Source organism: Leuciscus leuciscus (assembly GCF_965113295.1).
Source record: "Leuciscus leuciscus genome assembly, chromosome: 6".
NCBI classification, from domain to species: Eukaryota; Metazoa; Chordata; class Actinopteri; order Cypriniformes; family Leuciscidae; genus Leuciscus; species Leuciscus leuciscus.
This window is the reverse complement of record NC_138730.1, coordinates 21,818,635-21,842,073: the sequence shown is the minus strand read 5'-3', so window position 1 is coordinate 21,842,073 and position 23,439 is coordinate 21,818,635. Positions and strand designations below refer to the sequence as shown.

The 23,439-nt window shown below is 37.6% G+C and overlaps 2 protein-coding genes across 4 annotated transcripts in view; both read right to left on the bottom strand.

Moving 5' to 3' along the window:
- Positions 1 to 986: 986 nt before the first annotated feature.
- On the bottom strand, positions 987 to 23,284 carry cc2d1b (coiled-coil and C2 domain containing 1B). 3 transcript variants are annotated; one of them, XM_082172167.1, is made up of 27 exons: positions 23,148 to 23,284; positions 22,172 to 22,284; positions 21,874 to 21,961; positions 21,473 to 21,614; positions 18,115 to 18,215; positions 17,882 to 17,995; positions 16,195 to 16,332; positions 15,789 to 16,092; positions 14,615 to 14,745; positions 13,937 to 14,015; positions 13,772 to 13,825; positions 13,151 to 13,293; positions 12,855 to 12,927; positions 11,540 to 11,667; positions 11,320 to 11,449; positions 10,542 to 10,714; positions 9,581 to 9,706; positions 8,755 to 8,813; positions 8,548 to 8,664; positions 8,296 to 8,369; positions 7,095 to 7,153; positions 6,965 to 7,016; positions 5,734 to 5,833; positions 5,411 to 5,501; positions 5,109 to 5,231; positions 3,210 to 3,248; positions 987 to 3,125 (listed from the first exon to the last, which is right to left on the bottom strand). In XM_082172167.1, exons 3-26 carry the CDS (start codon positions 21,934 to 21,936, stop codon positions 3,237 to 3,239), a joined length of 2,586 nt encoding a protein of 861 aa, XP_082028293.1. In that variant the 5' UTR covers positions 21,937 to 21,961; positions 22,172 to 22,284; positions 23,148 to 23,284; the 3' UTR covers positions 987 to 3,125; positions 3,210 to 3,236. The 3 variants fall into 3 exon arrangements, with proteins under 3 accessions (XP_082028293.1, XP_082028292.1, XP_082028294.1); XM_082172166.1 differs by lacking the exon at positions 23,148 to 23,284 and adding an exon at positions 22,497 to 22,639; XM_082172168.1 differs by lacking the exon at positions 23,148 to 23,284 and adding an exon at positions 22,497 to 22,639 and having other exon boundaries at positions 13,151 to 13,290.
- Positions 7,581 to 23,439, bottom strand: part of glula (glutamate-ammonia ligase (glutamine synthase) a) — a 116,724-nt gene continuing 100,865 nt past the window's right edge. The window contains exon 7 of the transcript XR_014206631.1: positions 7,581 to 7,598. The gene's annotated coding sequence lies outside the window, so the exon portion shown is untranslated. The remainder of the gene's footprint in view (positions 7,599 to 23,439) is intronic.

Genomic DNA, 23,439 nt, shown 5'->3' with positions numbered 1-23,439 from the left:
GATTCCCTAATTCAGCCTGTTGTATTTTTTTTTGACTGATGTAATGTGGTATTAGATAGAAGAATCCTTTACTTTATAAGCAGGAGTTATTATTTTAATGAACTTTTTGTATTGATTTTTCACTCACATGGAGAAAATTGATTACTACAATGGTTAGCTAGCTAATTATGGAATTACCAATATAAGGAGCGCTTGGAATTTGGGAAATCACTGTGGATGACATTTTAAAAGAAAAGGGCTTTTGCCTTAATTTCATGATACGTCCATCAAGACATTCCAAAGGTCAACTAGATTGTCAATCTAAACTGATGTAGACATTGTGACCTCAGAGTGTTTTAACAAGCCCTCTTTAGCTAACTAGACTTCAGCTGAAGTAGTATTTTGACATGACAATCAAACTGTAGTTCATCTTCAAAGTAAAGGTGGGATGGTTTTGCATAACAACTCTCAGATATGGTTGATTTCATCAGATGGCCCACGCATGAATGAGGACAGCAGCTGATATGAAGATCCACAGCACAGCCCTTTATTAGCAGGTCAACAGTTGAGACAAAGCATGTGTTTCTGGCTTTTGGTGAAGAGTGCCGACAGCTTTGGAAGCAGACTGTTCATGAAAAATAAATGGCATCACATGAAGTCTATTGTTTTTCCATAAACACTGTTCAAAACAGCCTTTTGTTACTCCCTGTATCCACCTTTGCCATTGTTTTGCTAGATGTGCAGTATTGTACATTTTGACATTTATATATTTTGTTAACCATAGCCTTTTTCCGTTTTTGTTTGTTGGCCGGCCCAAAGAGTAACAGCATGCATGCTGAAACAAATGAGAACTTGTAATTCTCTGAAGATCTTTGCATTTTGACAGCATTTCAAAGGACGATCTGCTCAGTTTTACATACTATTGGTTTGATCTGTGATTAATCGCTGTTAAAACCGGATGGAAATAAATTCACAATGTATGAAAAGCCAAAAAAGAAAAGGAAAAATATACCACCTTTCTTTATTGTACACTACAAACGTCAATAAAAGCATTCTTTATCAAACCTGTTGAATATACAAAAACGGCATGGTTGTACATAAAACTAAAAACACATGTTTTATATTAATAGTTTCCATTAAAAGTAAAATTAAATTATCCACTTCAATCAAGAAATATCAGGAGCTACAGATCTTTGTTTCTCTTGTTTAATAAAACATTAACAGATTCACAAACTTGGTGTGAATGAAAATACATTACATGGCAGATTCTGCAGGGAAAGAGTAGAAAGATGCATTGAGGACAGCAAGACTAAAGTGAAACATTATGGCATGTGTAACATGACCAGACAATTGAGTCTAAGATAAACCTAGTGATGGATGAAATAACCACTTAATGAAGAATAGACACTGACAGTGCAATTTAAACCAGCTCGGTCTGAGACTGGAAAATGTGCTAAACCACACAATTCACATGAGATGGGAACATCTGTAACTGAAATGAATGGACAGTAAGAACTAGTCTGATGGCTCTAGATCACACATTGTCCACACTTAAAGCCAAATGCCAGTCAGTTCAACACACCACAAAATAAAAATGGGCAAAACTGAGGTATTTTTGAACTCGTAACTAAATGTTACAAAGCTAAGCTGTTTCTGAGATCAACGCTTTGGCAAGTGAAATCAAAAGATATCGTGTCTGTCTGAATATAACAATTTATAGGGATAGTTCACCCAAATTTTTTTATTCTGTTATTTACTCACCCTAAAGTTCTAAACCTGTATGATTTTTCTCTTGCTGAACATGAAATAATATATTTTGAAGAGTATAAGTAACCAAACAGTTGATGGGCCCCAATAAAAAATAAATACTATGGGGTCATCAACTGTTTGGTTATAGACATTCTTCATTTAGGTTTGGAACAACTTGAGGGTGAGTAAATGACATCATTTTTAGTTTTGGGTGAACTGTCCCTTTAAGTGTGCACTAGACCACAATGTAAACACTGACTAAACGTGGATAAAGTGCCTACTAGGAGCGACTAGTAAAGAGCAAGACCGTAAAGCGCAAGAACTAAATGATTTCTCTCATAAATTATGTAAGGGGCATATATATATATATATAAAACAATGCAGAATCGCTTGAAAAATCTACTTTTGCAAACTTATCAACTTTTGCTAACTTAACTTATTGCTAAGTAAACTGGCTCTAAAGTGTGTACTCGAATCTTACAGCACCAGTTCTAGTCTGAGTGATTATCAGCAAAGTGCTGAAAAAAAAAGCTTGTTTAAGCATAAATTTACTGAAAAAAAAAATAATAATACATTTTCAACAATTTCCAAACATGGTACCACTCACTCATTTACCCACTGAAGCAGACATTAAAAAATAGACTATTCAGAACATGTGATGAATAATTTACATCTGGTTCAACTAGTAATAGCTGGTTTATGGCTTTAATGGTATTTATAAGGAATATGATATCTAACAGCAGTACTTTAGCACGGCCTATCTGTATAAACAATGCTGTGTATTCACATAGGGTGTAAACAAGTTTTGAAATGTCTGACAGAATGTTTGGGATTCAAACTCAAACCTTTTTGCATAGCTGGTCGCATAGAACTCATTTGCATAGCAGTCATACATTAGTATTGGAGATACGACAGGAACAGGTTCTGGTTTAAGGGAGAACAGATTAAGTCATTCATCTTACTGCAGCAGCAGTGATTACTTTGGCATTAGTGCATAAGTGCATCCCAGAGCAGTAAAAAAAAAAGAAAGAAGAGTTAGCTCTCATTGGCTTCAGCTTCAATGGTTTAATGTACCAGTTGGGGTGAGCAATCTATCTCAAAAGGCCCATTTAAAAGGCGTATCAATCTCACGCAAGTCTGTGCAAATCTTCCCGCTCCTTTTAATAATATCTCCTGTATTTTTAATCACCACCCCAACTTTTACATCCTGGTCCAACCTCTTTACCCTGATAAAAAAAAAAACAAGCTAACGGTCTCTGTCAGTTACCATGTCTGTCTGTGAACGGCTTGAGAAAAGTTCCTCGTGATCTCAATCGCTTGGTTTGTACCCAAGGCTAGCAGCACTGTTGAGCTTTCACCGTCCATACCTTCATCTGCTCCGATAAACCCGCCGAGACCTGAAAGAAAAATCCACTGGGAGGTGAGGTGGAGCACGAATGTGAGAATGTATCTGTCATTAGAAGCAGAGCAAACTTTCTTACTTAGTGAAGAGGAAATCACAGTGTCAGTTACAGCAGTACCTAACACAGACAACAGATGACAGTCAAAACCAAATAACTCAGAATCATGAAGTACTGTCAGACTATTAGGTGTCATACAGATTTCATTATTTTATGTAACATACCGTAGCTGTTTCCATCCAAAGTTGCAAATTTAACATGCTTGAAATTGCTATATCGCATAAAACATTTGCAAATAAAGCCGTTTCCATCCCAAGAGCTCAAGAAAACGGAGAAATTGTGGCAATTAGGAAAGCCACTGTGACTCTTTTTTCAATACATCACAAACGGCTTGAGCCTTAAAGCGTGCAGACGAAACGCAATAAAAGCTGTCGTGTTATCTTGCGCTCGGAGGCGGAGGCGGATGCCTGGTGTTTGGGAATGTTCTCGTGTGAGACACTTCTGGGAGCTAATTATGCCCAACCATTTTGATGGCATTTCAGAATGACTAAACCAACATCTGAGATCCTGTGCAAAGAAATTGGTCCACTGGTTAGGCCAGCTATCCAATCACATCCTCTGTTTTTTAGGCAAAATCATGCAAGCTTTTTGTTGTGTGTTCAGAATTTATTTGGTAAATGCATTTCCATCTTAGTTTATGCACTTCTTGTCGGATACATTTTTTTTTTATCTGCCTCAATTGAGAGTATATGTTTTATGCAATTTTTTTTTATTATGTATCCTAGCGTTTTTTTATTCGATATCCCAAAATTCACATAAAAATAGGAGGATGGAAACATATTGTAGTTTGTGTAAGATTAATACATACAGAACAAGCATTTATTCACACTGAACCTGAAATAATACAATAAAATATTCTTGTAGAATGACATAATTTATTACTATATAATTTTATTATTATTAATATTAAAAAGTTTTTGGTCAGCTTGGTCCACTTTTGGGCCAACAGGAATTTTATATAATAGTAATATATCAATTATTAAATTACTATTATTATATTATTGTTGGTGATAATAATATTCTTAATTACTATTAGTAGTAGTAATATAAGTAATATGCAATAGCAATATATTTCTGTGCTATTTTCTTCACATATCATTATAAGGTGGTCCAATTAAACACACAGGCCTTTGTTTCACCAAAAAAAAAAAAAAATTATTATGTGTAATCTCATCTGACAAGTGTTTTGAATTTTTCCACTAATATTTTCATATAAAACGGGCCATCTCTTCCTTTGTGTCATTAACTTTGTATGATGCACCTTGAATGACTTCATATCTTAAAGCGGACCTATTATGCCCCTTTTCACAAGATGTAATATAAGTCTCAGGTGTCCCCAGAATGTGTCTGTGAAGTTTTTGTGTGTCCCTTTAAATGCCAATGAGCTGCTGCTCCCTGCCCCCTTTCCAGAAGAGGGCAAAGCCATTACAGCTCATGCTTTAGATACTCCGGCAACAACAAAACTTTGACATCTTAGCTGCGTGAGATTCTCGAGTTTTTCAAAATTGTGAGTAGCGTAGTGGTGTTCAGCCTTAGTTATTCAAATATATATACATAGTCGAACCAGAGTCGGACACTGATGGAGAGACTCTAGAAGAAGTTACAACTTTTAGAATGCAACTGGGCGTTTCTGAATGGTTAGTAGACACATTTATGTAGTTGTTGTGGAGTTAAGTTGATTCAACTCATCGATTAGCATTTACCGCATTTACAACTTTTGTTGTTGTTGGAGTGGGTGGATTTCTACCATTATAGGCTGATTGTTTACAGATACTGTGGACACACATCTGTGTTCAAACTCCTATAAAAGTGAATTTTGCATAATAGGTCCCCTTTAATGTTGAAGTTTTTGGCAAGTTTGATGCTAACCATTTTTAATAGCAAGAGAACAGGAGTCATTGAGCAGACAGTAGCACTAACCTGTGGCTCCTCTAGCACCACCCATCGCTCTGTGACCGTCTGAAGGTCCTGCTCACCCAGTGGCTCTCTGAGACGCACCTTCACCTCCAGACGACCGCCTGTGGCCTTTCGCCCATCCATAAGCTGCACACACAAATGAGGCCAATGCACAAATGTAAACATGGTGATGGGTGTTCATGGTGTGTGAATGTCCCATTTTTGTTCAAGTTCATCCGTTAAACACACGTTTGCCATCACATCTGGTGTGTGCACTCTTGTCTCCAGCTCCTACGCACATGCTATTCAAAAACAGCCCCGCTCACCTCCACTATTTCTCTCACTTCACTTTCAGCTTCCAGTTTCTCCAGTTTGAGGTGGGCCGTTCCCACCGGCTTGTCGCTCCTCAGGAAGCCACTGTCACAAGACAAAGAGGTCAGTGTAAAGCTCAGCTCCACCTACTCACACTGACCCAGCATGCACCACAGCAGTCACAGAGTTCAATCAGGCCAGCACAGGTCAGATGTTTCTCTAGACCTGTGGGTCCCTCCAATACAAATGAAACTTAAAGAAACTAAGTACTATAATTTTTGTAAATATCCTAAATTTAGGATTATTTGGAGATAATTGTTGTCTGAGGAACACTCACCCTTTGTGCAGCACTTCCAGCTTCAGGCCTTTAGACTGTACAACTCTCCTGAAGCCACGGTGGTTACGGTTGATGTTCAGTTTGAAGCTCTGGTTATACTCTGCGAAGACAACAAATAATTCAACTTCAGCAGCAAATATTAATTACATGGCTTTCTATAATACTTCATTTTGGTGATCTGCGGTCAAACATTTTCGTATAATGATCACTAAACAACTGTATAACTGTATACTCCCAGCCAACTGATTTCCTGCACTCTCCTATCACTCTGTGGTCTCCTCATATAACTAAAATCTCAATTTTTATATATTCATGTCTATTTATTTGTTTAAGTATCTGTGTATAAAGCAGGATAATATAGTCATATAGTCAGATATATATTTACATTTACATTTATTCATTTAGCTGACGCTTTTATCCAAAGCGACTTACAATTGCTATATATGTCAGAGGTCGCACGCCTCTGGAGCAACTAGGGGTTAAGTGTCTTGCTCAGGGACACATTGGTGTCTCACAGTGGATTCGAACCCGGGTCTCTCACACCAAAGGCGTGAGAGATTTATATATCATATATATATAAAAAAAATATATAAAAATGTATATATAAATTAATGGATTATTATGCAATAATGACAATATAACTATATTATCCTGCTTTATACACAGATACTTAAACAAGTAAACAGACATGAATATATAAAAATTGAGATTTTATTATATGAGGAGACCACAGATGTTAAATATTAACATCAACGCAATCACAAGTTATGGTCAGTAAGTTTTAAAAAATACTTGTATCACTTTTATTCAGCAAGGATGCATTTAACTGATCAAAAGTGACAGTAAAGACAATGTTACAAAATATTTCTATTTCAAGTGCTGTTCTTTGGAAATGTCTAATATTGAAATATGATTTTTTTTTTTATCATGGTTTTGACAAAAATAAGCAGCACAACTTAACATTGATAATAATAAGATATGCTTCTTGAGCAGCAAATCAGCATATTAGAATGATTTATTTTTTTTATTATATCTTTTACATTGATTAAAATGGAAGTTTTTTTTTAAGTGTAATAATATTTAACAATATTACTGTTTTTACTGATTAAATTAATGCAGCCTTGGTGAGCTTAAGATAATGATATATAAAAAAAATTACCCCAAACTTTTAAATGGTACTGTATAATACCAATTATTTAATGATACAAAAATGAATAGTTCAACATTTTACCTGGGTTGTTGGTATTTTTGATGACTGATGTTTTATATTTCTGAGGTTGATCCTAAAGTGAACAGAGACAGTCATAAATAAACTAAAATGGATGACAAGGTAAAATGAAGCCTAGAGAACTAATACTTACTGTACTGGGGTACGGGAAATCAAACTTAACGTAGGCATCCAAGTCATTTGTTGCAACTCCTTTCAAAAGAAAGAGGGGAAGACTTTAAAAGCAAGATACTTCCTTACTAGTATGAGGTTATTAAAGATTGCATTATTTGTTTGAATTTTTATTTAAGTTCCTGTTTCTCAACCCGAAAGTTCTCAGGCGACACTCATACTAAAAAACGTATGCCTTAAATGCATTCTAAGTCACTTTGGATAAAATATATGCATAAATATACATTTGTTTAGTTAAATTTTTCAAGACCAGGGGCCGTATTCACAAAGCATTTTATCTTACCACTAGGAGTACTCCTAAATCGCACTAAAAGATTTTAGCTAGGAGTTTTCTCTTAAAAGTTATTCACAACGCCTTTCAGACCTACTCTTATTAAAGAAAAATGAAAACTCCTAAACTAAGAGTGAGTCTTCGTTGCTATGGATGACGTCATTACTCATGCACGAGCTTGACTGAAGTGACCACCTTGATTGGCTGATGATTGTAACGCGGGAATGATTCCAAACACCTCCCCTACGATGATGAGTGACAGGTGACAGGTCTGAGAATGCGTGCGCTACACAAGTAGTGCGAAGGACGGAAGATGATGAATAACTGAATAAATAGCCTAAATAAATAAAGAGTAAGGCAAAACAAATATATAGTAGCCTAATGAAACATATGGATTGATGCAATATCTTTGCAACATTATTGAATTAATCTGTCTCTATATGCCTCTGCCTACGTTTGCAAAGAGAAGAACATTTTTGATTCACAATGAAACGTTACAATTAGTTTACATGCAATGAGTAGCCTAGTTTTGGTTGTTGTTGGTGGCGTTATTGCATCCAATACAAAATTGTTCCCTCGTGATTGGAAGCTCCTGTAGCCGCCGCATACGCATTTCAAAACATCGCAACGTGAAATGCCACAAAAAGCGGTTTGTGAATAGGTCTTAGTGAGTTAGGAGTCCTCTCGACTTCTTTTAAGCTGTCACAGGCTTAGGTGCTACTTTTAGGGCTAAAATGCTTCGTGAATTACTCTTAGTCAAAAAAATGAGGAGTCCTAAAGTTACGAGTGACACGCCCATTATTTTTAGGAGTTGCTCCTGAATTCGCCAGTTAGGAGCTACTTTTAGCCTTAAAATTCTTTGTGAATACGGCCCCAGATGTTTAAAGCTTACCAGACGGAGCAGGAAGGTTCATCCCTCTAACAATGACCACAACCATGTCTGTGCTACTGAGCTCCGGAAAGATCCTAGAAGAAAAGAAGTCAAGAAAAAGAAAACAAATGATATTTGATGAAACTTCATATATTTCCCCTGATGGTAGTGTTGAACAGTAGTGAACAGAGGTGCATCCCGTAGAAGATCCTCAGATCAAGAAACTGTATTGGGCCATTTATTAACGGGAGATGTGCAGAAAGAGTGTCAGACCTGACAGTGCGATATGTTCTCTCCTCAAAGTGATGTTTAGGAGGCTGAAGCCCCCTGTTCTGCGCCAGTTTAAGAATCTCCAGGCTCTTTTTACACTGTTCACCCATCTTCTCAAATCTAAAAGAGGGAAAATGGGAATAAATGAAATGCCAGTTGAAATCGCTTGAATTTGATTTACTGAAATTGGGGCATTGATGCGATACATACTTGGTTGTTTCTGCAACATTCCCCATGTGTGTGAACTGCTTGGAGTATGTCACACATTTCTGAAAAAGAAAGGAAACATGTCCTACTCACATATCCACATCCTCTTAAAGGTCCTGTCCAAAAAACCTAGTGAGCAACCTACTCAGACAACATTTTAAGGGAATCACAGGTGTGCTCCCAATTGAAATGCTATCCCAGAATGCTCTGTTACAAACTCAGTGGAAAAAATCATTAGACGACGCAAGATATTGATTATGAACACCTATTTATACTAAATATTTTTTTTACTATTTCACCCAATATGTATGTTTATGCTTATTACAAGTATAGTTGTTAACTTTGCAACATGCTAATATCAAACTCTATTAAAATCAACTGTACAGCATGCGAGCACAATGTCGCCTGTGAAATATGGACTATAAATATACTTATATTGAATAATAAATTGTACCTGATGTTTATTTTTGTTTAATATATTGTTGTTTGCATAGCAACATGCTAATAGCGAATTATGTTGGAATCAAGTGTAGCATGTTTCTTGTGAGTGATATTTGTGAAATATTGACTATAAATATACTTTTATTGATTATAACTCGACTGTTTTACCCACTATGTATTTTTATGTTTATCAGAGTATCAATCTGTTGCAATCAGAAGAGAAGCTATTGGCGTGCACATACAACATGTTCAAATTCATTCACTTTCATTTCAGAACCAGTTCAAAGGTAGCTGAGTATGTAGGCAGTAGAAAGCAAAGGCAGCTCACTAGGTTTTGGCACAGATTCATTCTCTCTGTTACTTCATAATTTCACCACCTTCCTGTTACCTCATGTTGCTCTTTGAGTAGTTTGGTGAGTTGAGTGTAGACCTCCTCAGCCTTCTCTGAGATCTGAACATCACTGTGATGGACTAGAATAAAGTCCTCGTCCTCATCTCCAGGCGGTGAAGGCACCTGAAGCATAAAAGCTGATTATTAATCATTACTTCATTATGGATTTGTTAAAGTGCCCCTACTATGCTTTTTCAGATATTACCTTTCATGTAGTGTGTAATGTAGCGGTTTGTGAATGTAAAAGGTCTGCAAAGTTTCAAAGATAAGTGTGCACGATAAATGGAGTTACTGACTCCCAAAAGAAAGAACCGATTCTGACCAGAGTTGTCAGTAATTCCGGTCTTACTTCCTGTACGAAGTAGGTTTGTAACAAATTTGCATAATGGTTTTCATGCATAATGGCTACCTGCAAAAGTCTACTTCGACCCGCCCTCAAACACTGTAGTTGTAGCTGAGACCTGGAAGAGTTTGGTTCATGTTGTCGACATGTTGAGAAGACACTGTTTTCTGCGCTGCAAAAGCAAGTCCACTTCCGAAGGATGAGGACTTGAAACCGCCGATACGGTAAAACTGAAGCCATTGTTACTGTTCACTGTCACTGTGTATATAAGTGCTGAGGAAGACCAGGAGCTGAAATTTCGGACTTTGGTTTCTGACACGCGCTGTAAGCAGTAGACCAATCACAACAGACTGGGCCATCTGACCAATCAGAGTAGAGTAGACTCTCGGAGAGAAGGGATTTAGGAAGACTGAATTCTTTATCAAACCGTTTCAGACACAGTGAGAAAAGAGGTGATGCTGCAATTTATTATAAATTGAAAAAAAGGGAAAAAAGGTGTTTTTTGACCTTGGATGCATGTAAACTTATTGAAGGAGACCAAACCAGCAACTTTAAAAAGCACAATAGGGGCAATTTAAAGAATTTGTTATAAAAACAGGGACACAGTGTGGTTACCTTGCTTACATCCACAGTCTTGCCACTGCGGGCGGCTTCTATCATGGGATCCAAACCCTTTGCTGTGCGCAGGAGGGTCTTGGCCTGCTCTAGGTCACTCTTCTGCTTTGCCTGCAGCGCTGCTTTCATGTACTGCTTTCTGAGGCCCTCCAGAAACTCCAGCTGCTGCTGAGCTGAGGAGACAATAACCAGATTTAAACCCGTTTGAATATATATATATAATATATAATCTCAATAAAGAAAAGTTCAATGTGTCCTTAGGGAGCAAAGCATTTGCATCTGAGGTTTCGGTTTTTACGAAAATACTATACATGAATGAGAAAATAAAGTGCAGGACGTGCTTGCTGTAGAACAGAGGTAACAGTGCGATATGAGCGCAATAAGCCACAAAAAAGATCTGCGTTACTCGCACTGGCTGACACGCACCCGAAGCGCAACGCACAGAAAGACGCCTCTCAGACAGCATGCAATCACGAATTCAGTTCTCTTTAGAGGCACATTGCGCTTCAACGGTCAGATGCACAGAATTATTTCAAAATATCTGTCTTGGCGAGTATTCACGTAAACATTGTCGGTAACGTCTTAGGTGAACATAAACCGATGGGAAAAATCTGATCGTTTTATAATCGTTACCCTCTGAATTGTAATCGAGTCAAATCATGCAGTAAACGCGTAACCTCTATACGTTTGACAGAGATTTTGCGTACACTTCTCACATTAATCAGTTATGAATACAACAGCATCACAATTAACAGGCCATCTTAAATCACAACTCTACCGGTTTCAGGCACACTTCCACTTTTGGATGTTCTGTCTGGGGAAGGTGAAGGCGTCCTCTTAGGCTCCTGTACTGTAGGCTGTACTGCAAGAGTGGGCTTCTTCTGGTCTACTGCTTTTGGAGCCTTAACCTAGAAATCAAATAACATTATGGTCACTTCTTTAAAAAAAGAAAGAAAAAAGGGAACTTGTAAGTACTGCTACAGAATTTAGGAAAGTACCTTCTCCTCTTCATCTTCCTCTTCACCATCATCAGCTTCATTAGATGTCAGCTTATTGGCAGTTTCCAGGACAGCAGCAAATCCCTGGTCTGGAGAAGCGGCCTTCTGGCCTGGGATTGGAGGAAAGCCTATAGGGAACGCTTTAATTTAATATGTTTCCTCAGTTTTCTCAGCATGCATATCATTCAAGACATTTTCTTCAAGCCTTCAACAACTAAATGTATGAATTATGCATGTATAACTAAATGACATTCATAAATGTATGAATTCAACTGTATGAATTAAATGTCTGGCATTAAAGATTCCCACTTAATAAATGCTGATCTTTTGAATTTATATTCACCAGAGAATATAATAAATATTAAAGCAACACAACTGTTTTAACATTAAAGGGTTAGTTCACCCAAAAATGAAAATTCTGTCAGTAATTACTCACCCTCATGTTGTTCCAACCCCGTAAGACCTTCGTTCGTCTTCGGGACACAAATTAAGATATTTTTGATGAAATCTGAGTGCTGGATCACTTCTCCATAGGCTGCTAGGTGACCGAAAGTAGTGTTTTTGCGCTGCGCGTCTGTGTTATACGTCATCACGCATCACACACATGACCAGCGTCGGCCAATAGTGAGCCTACGTGGTGACGTATAACACAGACGCGCTGCGCTAAAACACTACGTGAACCAACTAGAGGCCCAGAGAGAAGGAAATGAATTGTGGAATAAAGTCGTTATTTTTGTTTTTTTGTGCGCAAAAACAGTATTCTCGTCGCTTGATATACTTAAGATTGAGCCACTGTAGTCACTTGGACTATATTAACGATCTCTTTAATAACTTTTCTGGGCCAGCAAGTTTCGGTCACCTAGCAGCCTATGGAGCAGTGATCCAGCACTCAGATTTCATCAAAAATATCTTAATTTGTGTTCCGAAGATGAACGAAGGTCTTACGCGGTTGGAACAACATGAGGGTGAGTAATTACTGACAGAATTTTCATTTTTGGGTGAACTAACCCTTTAATAAGTAATATTTCTTGAGCTGCTAATCATCATAATGATTTCTGAAGGATCATGTGACACTGACGACTGGAGTAATGATGCTGAAATTCAGCTCTGCCATCACAGGAATAAGTTACATTTTAAGATATATTAAAATTGAAAACAGTTTTTTAAAATTGACTTTCAAAAACATTGAACATTCTTTCTGACCCGAAACTTTTGAACGGTAGTGTACATATACACAAAACTATGTAAGCAAAATGTCTAAGATCTAAGGTCTAAGGTCTTTTTTACTACAAAAGAGTCAGACTACTCAACTGACCTGGAGGGGCTGGAAGTTCGTCATAATTGACAGGTCGCCCTGCTTTATGGGCACGTATGGCAGCCTGGTATTGCTGTGGGCCACAGAAACAAGAACATACTCTGAAATCAACAAGTCTGCGCAAACACCTCGCTATGAGTAAATGTGGTGTGTTAACATGAACTTGAATGGATTTACACAATCAGATCAACTCTAAAAAAGAAACAATGCAAGAGAAACTGAAAATTTGAGGACATTCAGTGGTGACAATATACCATTATTTGTGGTTTAGGTGTCATTTTGACAGTTTTACTAACTTTAGCAATGCGGTCATGCATGCGGGCTTTGCGCTCGTCCCCGCTGGCCTTAGCTTGTGTGAAGGCCTCTTTGTACTTGGCCATCCTCTGTTCCAGAGCTTCCAGAACAGTCTTGGGCTGAGCCGGGCCAGAAACGCTATCTGCTGGTATAACAAAAACTCAAAATGATACGAAGAGAAAGCAAATACAGTATTTCAGGTTTGACGATAATCAGACTACTAGTAAGTCATTAATACAGTTAAGTTCACTCACAGTTCAGTTATTTACAGGAGTGACAACCGCATTCTAGAACCAAACTCCCGTAAATCCACAACTGCATTCTCATTGTGAATCGATGAAGTCGCCGCTTGATTGGACTTTTGTTGTGTCAAAAGTGATGAAACTTCTTAGTTTTATGGGCGTTATCATCTTTGATGTTACTTTGGTCACGATTGCTATGGTTACTGGTTAGAAAATTCTGGCTTGACTGACGTTGCACGTTCATATTTGAGATGCTACTACAAGTTGCTGTGTAAATGGGACTGATACCTGTAAGTAAATGCGGTTGTCAATCCAAAAACTGACCGTGTTAACAGACAAAAATAAATATGCTCCGTCTCTGAAAATACTTGGTGTACTAACCAGAAGCTGAAGGTGAGATTTTAACTGCAGTCTGAGGTGTGGCTTGAGTGGATGCTGTGGAAAAGAATTAAGCCTTTACTCTATAATGCTACATGCCTTGGAAATTTAAAACAAATATGTGACACGTCATGGCTTTCTCTTGACTGATGACAATTCAGTTCTTACCTTGAGAAAGAGGGGGCGGAAGGGAGCTCACATCCACCGGCTGGCCTTTCTCCAAAGCCTCAATTGCTGCATCGAATCCCTGAGCCAAACAAGCAAACAGCATAGAGCTTTTCTTTGTCTACTTCCTACAAGTCTTGAATACCCCAAATAACTTGGCAAATTTTTGTTACAAGTGAGTTATTAGAAATCACTGTTTACGGGAACAAGACACTTGGTTAAGAAGAATATCCAAACTTGCATGACAACATAGTTGAAGTGGTTGATGCCACGAATTGAAACAGTACTTGACAACAGTAAAGTCTTTGAGTTACAAAGTCTTTGGAAAGTTTAAGTCAAAATTTCCATATTAGAGCAGAAGGCAAACGGAAAAAGACACATTAACAGGGTGTGATACATGTATAAAGCCACGTCTGTTACAGGAGTGTGCAAAACATAAAACCAATAGAGTTTCCATGACAAAGAAAACAACTATATTTTCAAATCTCTTCATATATCAACTGTGTAAAACTAATTAACTAATTCCAACAATGTACAATTAACAAAAATACAAGAACACCAAGGACAAGCCCTGAGAGGGGAGGCTGAATTTTGACATATATGCCACTATTTGAAATTAACAGCACAGACCTAGCAAATCTATACAGCCATGTATTAGATTTGAATAGAAACCCATCTTACCTTACTGGCCTTTATATGCATTTTGGCTTGGTCAATCTCTCCTGCTTGTTTGGCCCTGAGAGCTGCCATCCTGTACTCTTTCTGTCGCTCCAGCAGAACGCCTTTAGTGGGCTGTCCTACTGTAGAGATTGCTTTAGGAGCAGAGAAAACCACAATGCGCTCTTTACAAGAACAGCTATGCAGAATGTCAAACTTTTAGTTAAATTAGTAAGTCAGGGGGAAAACCCTTATTTTCAACATAGTTTGCTTTCCACATCCAGCCATGATGACCCTATGAACAAAAACAATTACCTTTTTCCAAAGGTTTTTTTTTTTTTTTTTGCATTTGTACATTGAACTATGACTACTACCATTAATGAAAACAACAAATGATTCAAATCAAATTATATGATCAATATAAAAAAAATTGTTTAGGGTTGTTGGACACTGGACAGCAGGGAATCATTTATTAACCATAAAAGCCTAATATAAGCTCCACTAGTAAATACACATAATTGCTGTCAAATATTTATAAAAAGGAAGGGAACAAGTCTGTATTAAAATACTGATCAAAAGGTAAAAATTGGTATGATCTCATAATGATAAAACGATCGTTATATAACGATAAAATCGCATCCAAAAATGCAATCCTATATACAGGTTTCTTTACAAATTATAATATCAGCATAACAATTTAAGTTGTGTAACTGAACATTTTATGTGAATTTCAAACGTTTAGGGTCAGTAGAATAATAAAAAAAAAAAAGTCTCTAATGCTCACCAAGGCTACATTTATTTGATCAAAAATACAGTAAAACCAGTAATATTGTGAAATATGATTACAATTCAAAATTACTGTTTTCCATGTTCATATGTTTTCAAATATAATTTATTCCACTGATGGCAATGCTGAATTTTCAGCAACATTACTCCAGTCTTCAGCGTCACATGATCCTTTAGAAATCATTCTAATATGCTGATTTGGTGCTCAAGAATCTTTTTTTCAGGATTTTCTGAAGAACAGCATTTATTTAAAATAGAAACTTTTGTCATATTATAAATGTATTTACTGTAACTTTTGATAAATTTCATGTGTCCTTTCTAAAGTATTAATTCAAAGCATCTAAATGACCCCAAACTTTTAAACGGTTGTGTATGTTCTCCTTTTGCGTTACGAGAAAAGCACTTGACTGACCTAAGTGCAATTGAGTGCCACTTCCTGCGTGTTCCCCTTCTGGAGATGACGGTGAAGCTGGAGACGTTACACCGGAAGACTCGTCTCTACTGTTTAATGCTGGATCCATGACAACAGGGGCGGCTTCTGAGGAGACGGGAGAGATCTCTACAGCGCTGTCACTCTCCCCGTGCTGATCAGGTGACACTGCAGGGACAGGGGGCCGACTGGGACCATCAGATGCTCTACACGCAACTGGAGGGGGAATCTCAGTTTCGTCTATCTTCCCCCCTTTTCGCACTGATGCCAGCATAGTCTGTAGTGTCTAAACAAGAATATTAGAGCGTCAATTATCATGAAAAGAGTTATTTTCTTGTATCCAAAGTTTGCTTGTTTGTTTTAGCAGTGACACTATATCCACGCTGACCTTGAGGCCTCTCTCATATCTCCGAGCTTTAGAGGTTTCCCCTGCAGATTTGGCATTGGTAACAGCCATCCTATACAGGTTTATTCTCTCCTCTAAGGTGTGTTCAATGCTCCCAGGAACTGAAGAAACCTTAGTGTCCTGTGAGAAAAAGAAAAAAAAGTATATGTAGTGGCATATTACTTACACAAAATTCACTTCAATTCACATTTATTTGTATAGCGCTTTTCACAATACATAAAGTTTCAAAAGCAGCTTAACAGAAAATGCATGTGTCTACATTTACAATTTAGAGTGATCTGTTATCAGAGCTGACTGTGTCCAAGTACATATACAAATCACGCAGTTAGCTAACAATGTATTAATTTAAGGCAAAAACAATGAGCTCATTTAAGTCATTATTAAAAGTTGTGAAAAAGCCTCAAAAAAGCCTTCTACCCTTTAAAAACACAGCTTATATCGATTGAGATATTTAAATGAATAATCACATCACAACTGGAGAGATTTTAACTAAGCTGGTGAAAAACTCAATTAGGATGGAATTAAAAATGGGTCAGGATGTTAAAAAAGTTGATTGGCAATAATATTTTTAGCGGCAGATTCTTAGCAACTTCCACCTAGCATTTTTTTTCAAATGATTTCTATTAATATGCAATCTTATCTTTGGTAGACCCAAATTATACAGGGCTTCCATAGGACCAACTAGTCCTTTAGACTCCCCACCTACTAGTTGGTTATGAAAATATGTAGTTTTCTACATCCCAAGTTTAAATTATTACTGATAAATATAGTACAACTGCATAAACATTACCATTCAAAAGTTTGGGATTGAAAATATTTGTTAAAAATGTTTTTTTACAGAAGTCTCTTATGCTCACCAAGGCTGCATCTATTTGATCAAAAATACAGTAAAAACAGTAATATTTTAATATATTACAATAACTAATGTAATTGTACTAATAACTGAAATACAGTAACTTTTCTATTTTAATATATGTTCAAATGTAATATATTTACTGTGATGGCAAAACATTTCTCATCGTTATCAATGTTTAAAACAGTTTTATTTATTTTTGTCAGGATGTTTTTCAGGAGATTTTTTTTCTCAAGTTTTTCTTTTAAAAAGAAATCTTCTGTAACATTGTAAATAACTTCAAAACTGTACTACTGTCAATTTTGATCAATTTCATTTTTAAACAAAAAAAATAGACCCCAAACTTTTGAACGGTAGTGTATCAACGGTGGCTCAATCTCTATATGAGCAATTCAATGGAATTACCAACATGATAAAAAAAAATTAGGGGGCCTGATGGTTAGAGTGTCAGACTGATAACCCAAAGGTTGCGGGTTTGATTCTCATAACCAGCAGGAAATGAAATGACTGAGGTGCCCTTGAGCAATGCAACTGACCCTCAATCGCTCCCCGGGCGCCACAGCAAAAATAGCTGCCCACTGTGTGTGTCCACGGTTTGAATGTGTGTGTGTTCACTACTCACTGCTCCTAATGTGTGTTGGTTAATTAGTTAAATGCAGAGCACAAATTTTGAGTATGGGTTACCATTACCATACTTATGTCAGTCACACAAAAATAACTACGCATATCTTTAAAGAATGATTAAATCTAACTTTGATATTACAACTGTACAAAGATAATATGATTACAGCTTCCTAAATAAATCTGAGATGATACCTGGGCTGCTGATGTTGTTTCTGCTGAAGGAGTTTCCGCACTAATAGGGGAGGTTGGGGTTGTGGCACCTGAGTCTTCCGTTTCCTCCTCATCAACCACTTCCTGCAGCTCGGCCTAGCGAGAAACACAACAAACACTCATTGTTACACATTCAGAAGGTGCTGAGAGGGATACCTGAGAAACTGTGAAAAAATAAAATAAAAAATAAAATATTGTTCACAGGTTTCATTTACCAAGAGGTCTTCATCCTCCTCCAGACTGTCATCGTCATCATCATCAATGTCTTTCATGCAGGCCTCCGCCATTTTTTCAATATCCTCCATTGGTAATGGAGCTTGAACATAAAAATTCAAGTTAGATTCATTTAAACGTTCACAAAACATTTCCAGGACCTTCAGGCTCCTAACATCCAGTCATTATCCGGTGGGTCAACCGGCTGGTTATCATAATACAATTAGTCCCTGCTAGTAGATGTTGTAATTATACCATTTGGCTGCAAAAAGCATCTTTCCAAAATGGAAAGTCATCTAAAAGTTGCCATGTAAAGTTCACAAATGTTATCTACAGTATATATATATATATATATACACCATTTTAATCACAAATTAATCATAAGAATTGCACAAATACTGTAGATAAAGTAACTTAGCATGGAATAGCCTTCCCCAACTTTAGATTAGAAAAAAGAACAACTTATAAACATTCATCAACTCACACATCAGTTATGATAAACGGAAGATCAAGCATGTTCGCTTGATGTGCGAGAACCAATGAGGTTGGATTCTTGTGCGTTACGCACAATACGCAGCACGTTTAAGCTTCCGCAAGAACCAATGAGGTTTGTTCTCATGTGTCAAGCAGGTTCGGTTGAGCTTCTGAGCTTATAAGGTTAAAATGTCAGATCGGTTTTTTAGCATTTTCAAAATAAAAGTTCTAACCTCTAAGTGACAGACTCTTATGGCGCTTTTCCACTGCATGGTTCGGTACGGCACGCTTTGGCGCTTTTCCACTGCATGGTACGGTACGGCTCGGTTCAGTACGGCTCACTTAAGATGCATTTCCACTGCATGGTACGGTACGGTACGGCTCGCTTTAAATGGTACCACCTCTGTTGAGGTTCCAAGCGTACCGTACCGATACTAAAATGTGACGTGAAAATACTGCAGATCACTGATTGGTCAGACAGAATCATCACTACCAGCGTCATTGTATTTACGACACGAGACACTAAACCCGCTAGATTTAAATAGCCAGTAGACAACAGCCAACACTGTAGCGCCTGTTTTAAAAGTATTTGCTTCAAAAAATTGTTGTAAACTTAAAAAAGAAATGGCTGAATCGTGGTCAGTGGACGAGGTGCAGACGTTCCTCTCGTTGGTTGCCGAGGAGCGGATGGGGAAACACGGAATGAAAAATTCCCATTTAATATGATGATGTCATGGCAGTAGAGACGGCAACTATAACGATCAGTCCCACCCACTTTGAAGCGGTACTAACTGCAGTGGAAAAGCAACCGAGCTAAAGCGAACCGAACCGTGCCGTACCGAGCCGAGTCGTACCACGCAGTGGAAAAGCGAAGCGAGCCGAACCGTTCCGCGCCGAGTCGAACCGTACCGAGCCGAACCGAGCCGTACCATGCAGTGGAAAAGAACCATTATTCATAAAAGGATATCTCACCAAAAATAAAAGTCATCGTTTCAATATTTCTAACATGTACGTATGACCAGGGATGGGCAGTATTTCAGATACATGTATTTAAAATACGTATTTGAAATACAAAATACTATTTTGTATTTTAAAGCCTTTGAAAAAAATCTAATGTATTTTGTATTTAAAGCAGGGCTATGCAGTTTCGGGAATTTCTTCGCTGTATTCTCGTTTTTTGCTCGCCGGTTTCTCTATAGAGCTCCCCCTACAGCTTCGGAATAGATATTTGACAACACTGTCGAAAAACTCGTTGGCGACTCTCAGATACCAGGCTAGTAGATCAACGACATCAAAGCAGATGGGACATTCTTTAAAACGTCTTCTTCATTCGGATTCGAACAGCGTGAGGGAGCGCAATAATGACAGAATTTTAGCTGATTTTTTTTTTTGCCGTAAAGCAATTCGTTACATCGCGAGACCTGACATCACGCGATACTTCCTGGCGTTGCGGCCGGCGGCTCGCCGGCTCAAAGTTGCAAGGGTGTTTTTTCCGCTCACGGGCGCTTGGGGGTGCGAGACGACCACCATTCAACCCGAAAAAAGTCATATAACTATTCCAATGACTCAGTAACTTTTTTACCTTAACCGAACAGCTTCGTAGTTCACCTTTAAATACATTTAAGATGAGTATTTTTGTATTTTCAAAATACATAAAATACTTTTTGCCAGTCAACCTCTTTATCAGGGTACTGATTTTGTGCATCAACTAGTTCAGACATTCACTAGCTCAGCATTGGATCAGCGATTTTTTTTTCTTTTTCTTTTTTTTTATATAAGGTGAGAATGTCATGATCAATTCTACTTGTTGATTAAAGTTAAAATAGTGCATTATTCACTTCAGTTAACATGAAAGAATAAAAGAGCACAGACAAGTGGGAAAATAGCATAAGCCAATCAGTCTTGACCGGTTGTTGATTTTGATCAACTAGCTTGTCAAATGTGTTTAAAGCATTACTGCATGTTAGGGCTGGGTGATATGATACTACATATAGCGATGATATAAAGTTTGAATTGATGGAACTTTCTAAATTGTTTACATTAGGTTTGTTCTCATGTGTCAAGCAGGTTCGGTTGAGCTTCTGTTTGTTTTTCGCTAAAGACTAATAAATGGTACATTCCAATTGGAAGTGAACATCCCTATACCCTATTCACTCCGAAGGGCAGAACATGGCCTTTGTGAAGTGATTCAGTTGTTCGGTTACATTTGGAACGCTGCTACAAATGGCGTCCCCTTCCCAAAGTGCCCTTCAAGGGTGCAAAAAAAGCCATTTGGAATTCGCCATAAATCTGTTCATTATATAAAGCGATCGTGTCTCTTCAACAAAATGTGACTATATCGCTCAATTCAAATGGATTAGTTTTACGATCTCTTTATGAACTTTTTGAAGCGTCAAAGTGGTAGAGTGGTAGATGAACGAAAGTCTTACGGGTTTAGAACGACATGAGGGTAAATTATGACAGAATATTAAATTTAAATAGAGCATTTGCTTAAATTTTGTTAATTTCCTGACCAAAGCTGAGTGTTTAGCACTTTTGGTGTTTAAGGCCATTTTTGCCCAGGAATGCGTGTAAACATCAGCCAATCAGCTTTGTCATTATGTAATTTTCCTGTCATTATGTCATTCAGGGGGATTCTGCATCAGCCAAGCAAACGCCACTGCAATGAATGGAAATGCTAATGTAGTCATAGTCATAATGTAGTAATCTCTCTCCAAGTAAAACAGACCTTGGCACTACCACAACATGTATTAAGAGTACATTATAGAATCCATTAGATGATAATATTTCAAATTCTACCTTTTAAAGTTTGGCTGCAACAGATACAGTCTGTATTCATGTCATGATATGAATTTCAAATAAAGAAACAGGAATCATGATGCCCACCTTTGCCAGCCTTTTTCCCCTTGGCAGCCGCATTGGGTTTCTTCCCAACAATGGCAGCAAATTCAGCTTCTAATGCTGGATCATCCAGATTTTCCTCCATACCCATCATATCATCAGGCTTGAAATCAAGCAACAGTCCCATCTACAAAGAAACAAAAGCTTACATGTCACATGATCCAAATAGTATCATTATTACGATCACGAGATGGACAGATCATTTGAGGGTAACTAACTCACAGCCCCTTTCCAATTGTAAACAACAGGTATGAAGGATAGTTCATCCAAAAATGAAACTTGTCGTCAATGACAGGTTTGTTTTATTAAGTGAACTGTCTCTTTAAGATGTTTTACCTCACACCATTCCCAGCTGACAATCATATGCAAAGCATCAGAACACTGACCTGTTTGGCTGCAGCGGCTCCCTGGCCTTTAGGCGCTGCTCGCTTGTTTTTCCGGGCAAACATCCCGAGCTTCTCCCACTCCTCCACCCTTTACAGGACAGAAAAACACCTGAATGCTTGAGGTCAGAATGTGATGTAGAATTGTACAAGGGTTTTAATCTTGAACTAAGTTTTCATGCGAGTACGACATAACAGCGTGAAGGTTGATTTATCGTTGACTGACAGCAGCTTCAGATGAAGTTTGTCAAAGCAAACGACAGTCACATGTTTTGGTAACACGTGGGCTGTGCTGACTCACCCCGATGATCCAGAAAAGAAATGTGGAGGAGTTTACTTTCTTTTCCTCGCAAACGGCAAACCCACTCCACTTCCTCCTTCCTTCCTACAGACCGTACGAGGCGATTCACAAACCTGACAGTTTATGTGACGCAAACAACAAAAAACATCATGCGGAATTAGTGACAGCATCAAAACAACACACACTCACCACAGACAGAAAACTACATATTCTTCAAGTCAACAGAAAAATATGTATTAATATCCCATTCGCTAAATCATGATACTGGCGTATTAAATGATAACCGTCTGACTGTAAAAAAATAAATAAACGTTAATGTATTTACCTCAGTGAATTTCTAATGAAAACACCGCGCGGCACATAACGTTAGATGTACATATAACATTGGATTTGTTTTGCCACTGCAGCAACCAATGCAACGAAAACATGAAGACAGGCCACGCCCAACAGTGGCAAACCACATCGGTCTTTAGCATTTTCAAAATAAAAGTTCTAACCTAGTCTAAGTGACAGACTCTTATTCAAAATAAAAGGATATTTCACCGAAAATAAAAGTCATCGTTTCAATATTTCTAACATGTACGTATGACTTCAGATGTTCCGCTAATGACAAGTTCAGATGTTCCGCTAATGACAAGACAAATGTTCCGCCTGTTTCTCAGTCAAGAAACAGGCAGTTACCAGCATTCACTATATTGAAAAAGATGCAATGAAAGAGAATGGTGAATCAATATTTCCACTTAATGCCAGGCCAGACATTGTGCAAAACATAAATTCACATATATTTACATATTCAAACACGGTTCCTTTTACAAATCTGTGTGCAATATTCAGTTCATTGTTTTTATATTAACTTACTTAATTTATAATAACTCTATTTGTATAAAGTGTTCTTATTATTTTCTAAATATGTTATTCTCTTGTAATTCTGCCAAGCTGGTAAAAAGCTATTTCTGTGAGCTCATTAAAGTCTTACCAATTAAATGTCCTTGTGTGATGTGAGCAGCACAGAATAAAGTGAATCTCATTCCAGTTAACAACTCAATCAGAATGCATGTTTCAGAAACATTATTCTGTCATACCTTATTTTTTTCCTCAAAAAACAAATTCGTAAAACCAGCAGTGAGCGACAAAACAGATTAATGACATAACCTGAAACGATCCTAAAGGACTCTTAATATGTAATACTGTCAGGAAGTATTCAATGATACCATTCACCAATCAGCGCGCAGCATTCTGCCTGGCTGCCTTGGTAACAGCGAAAACCT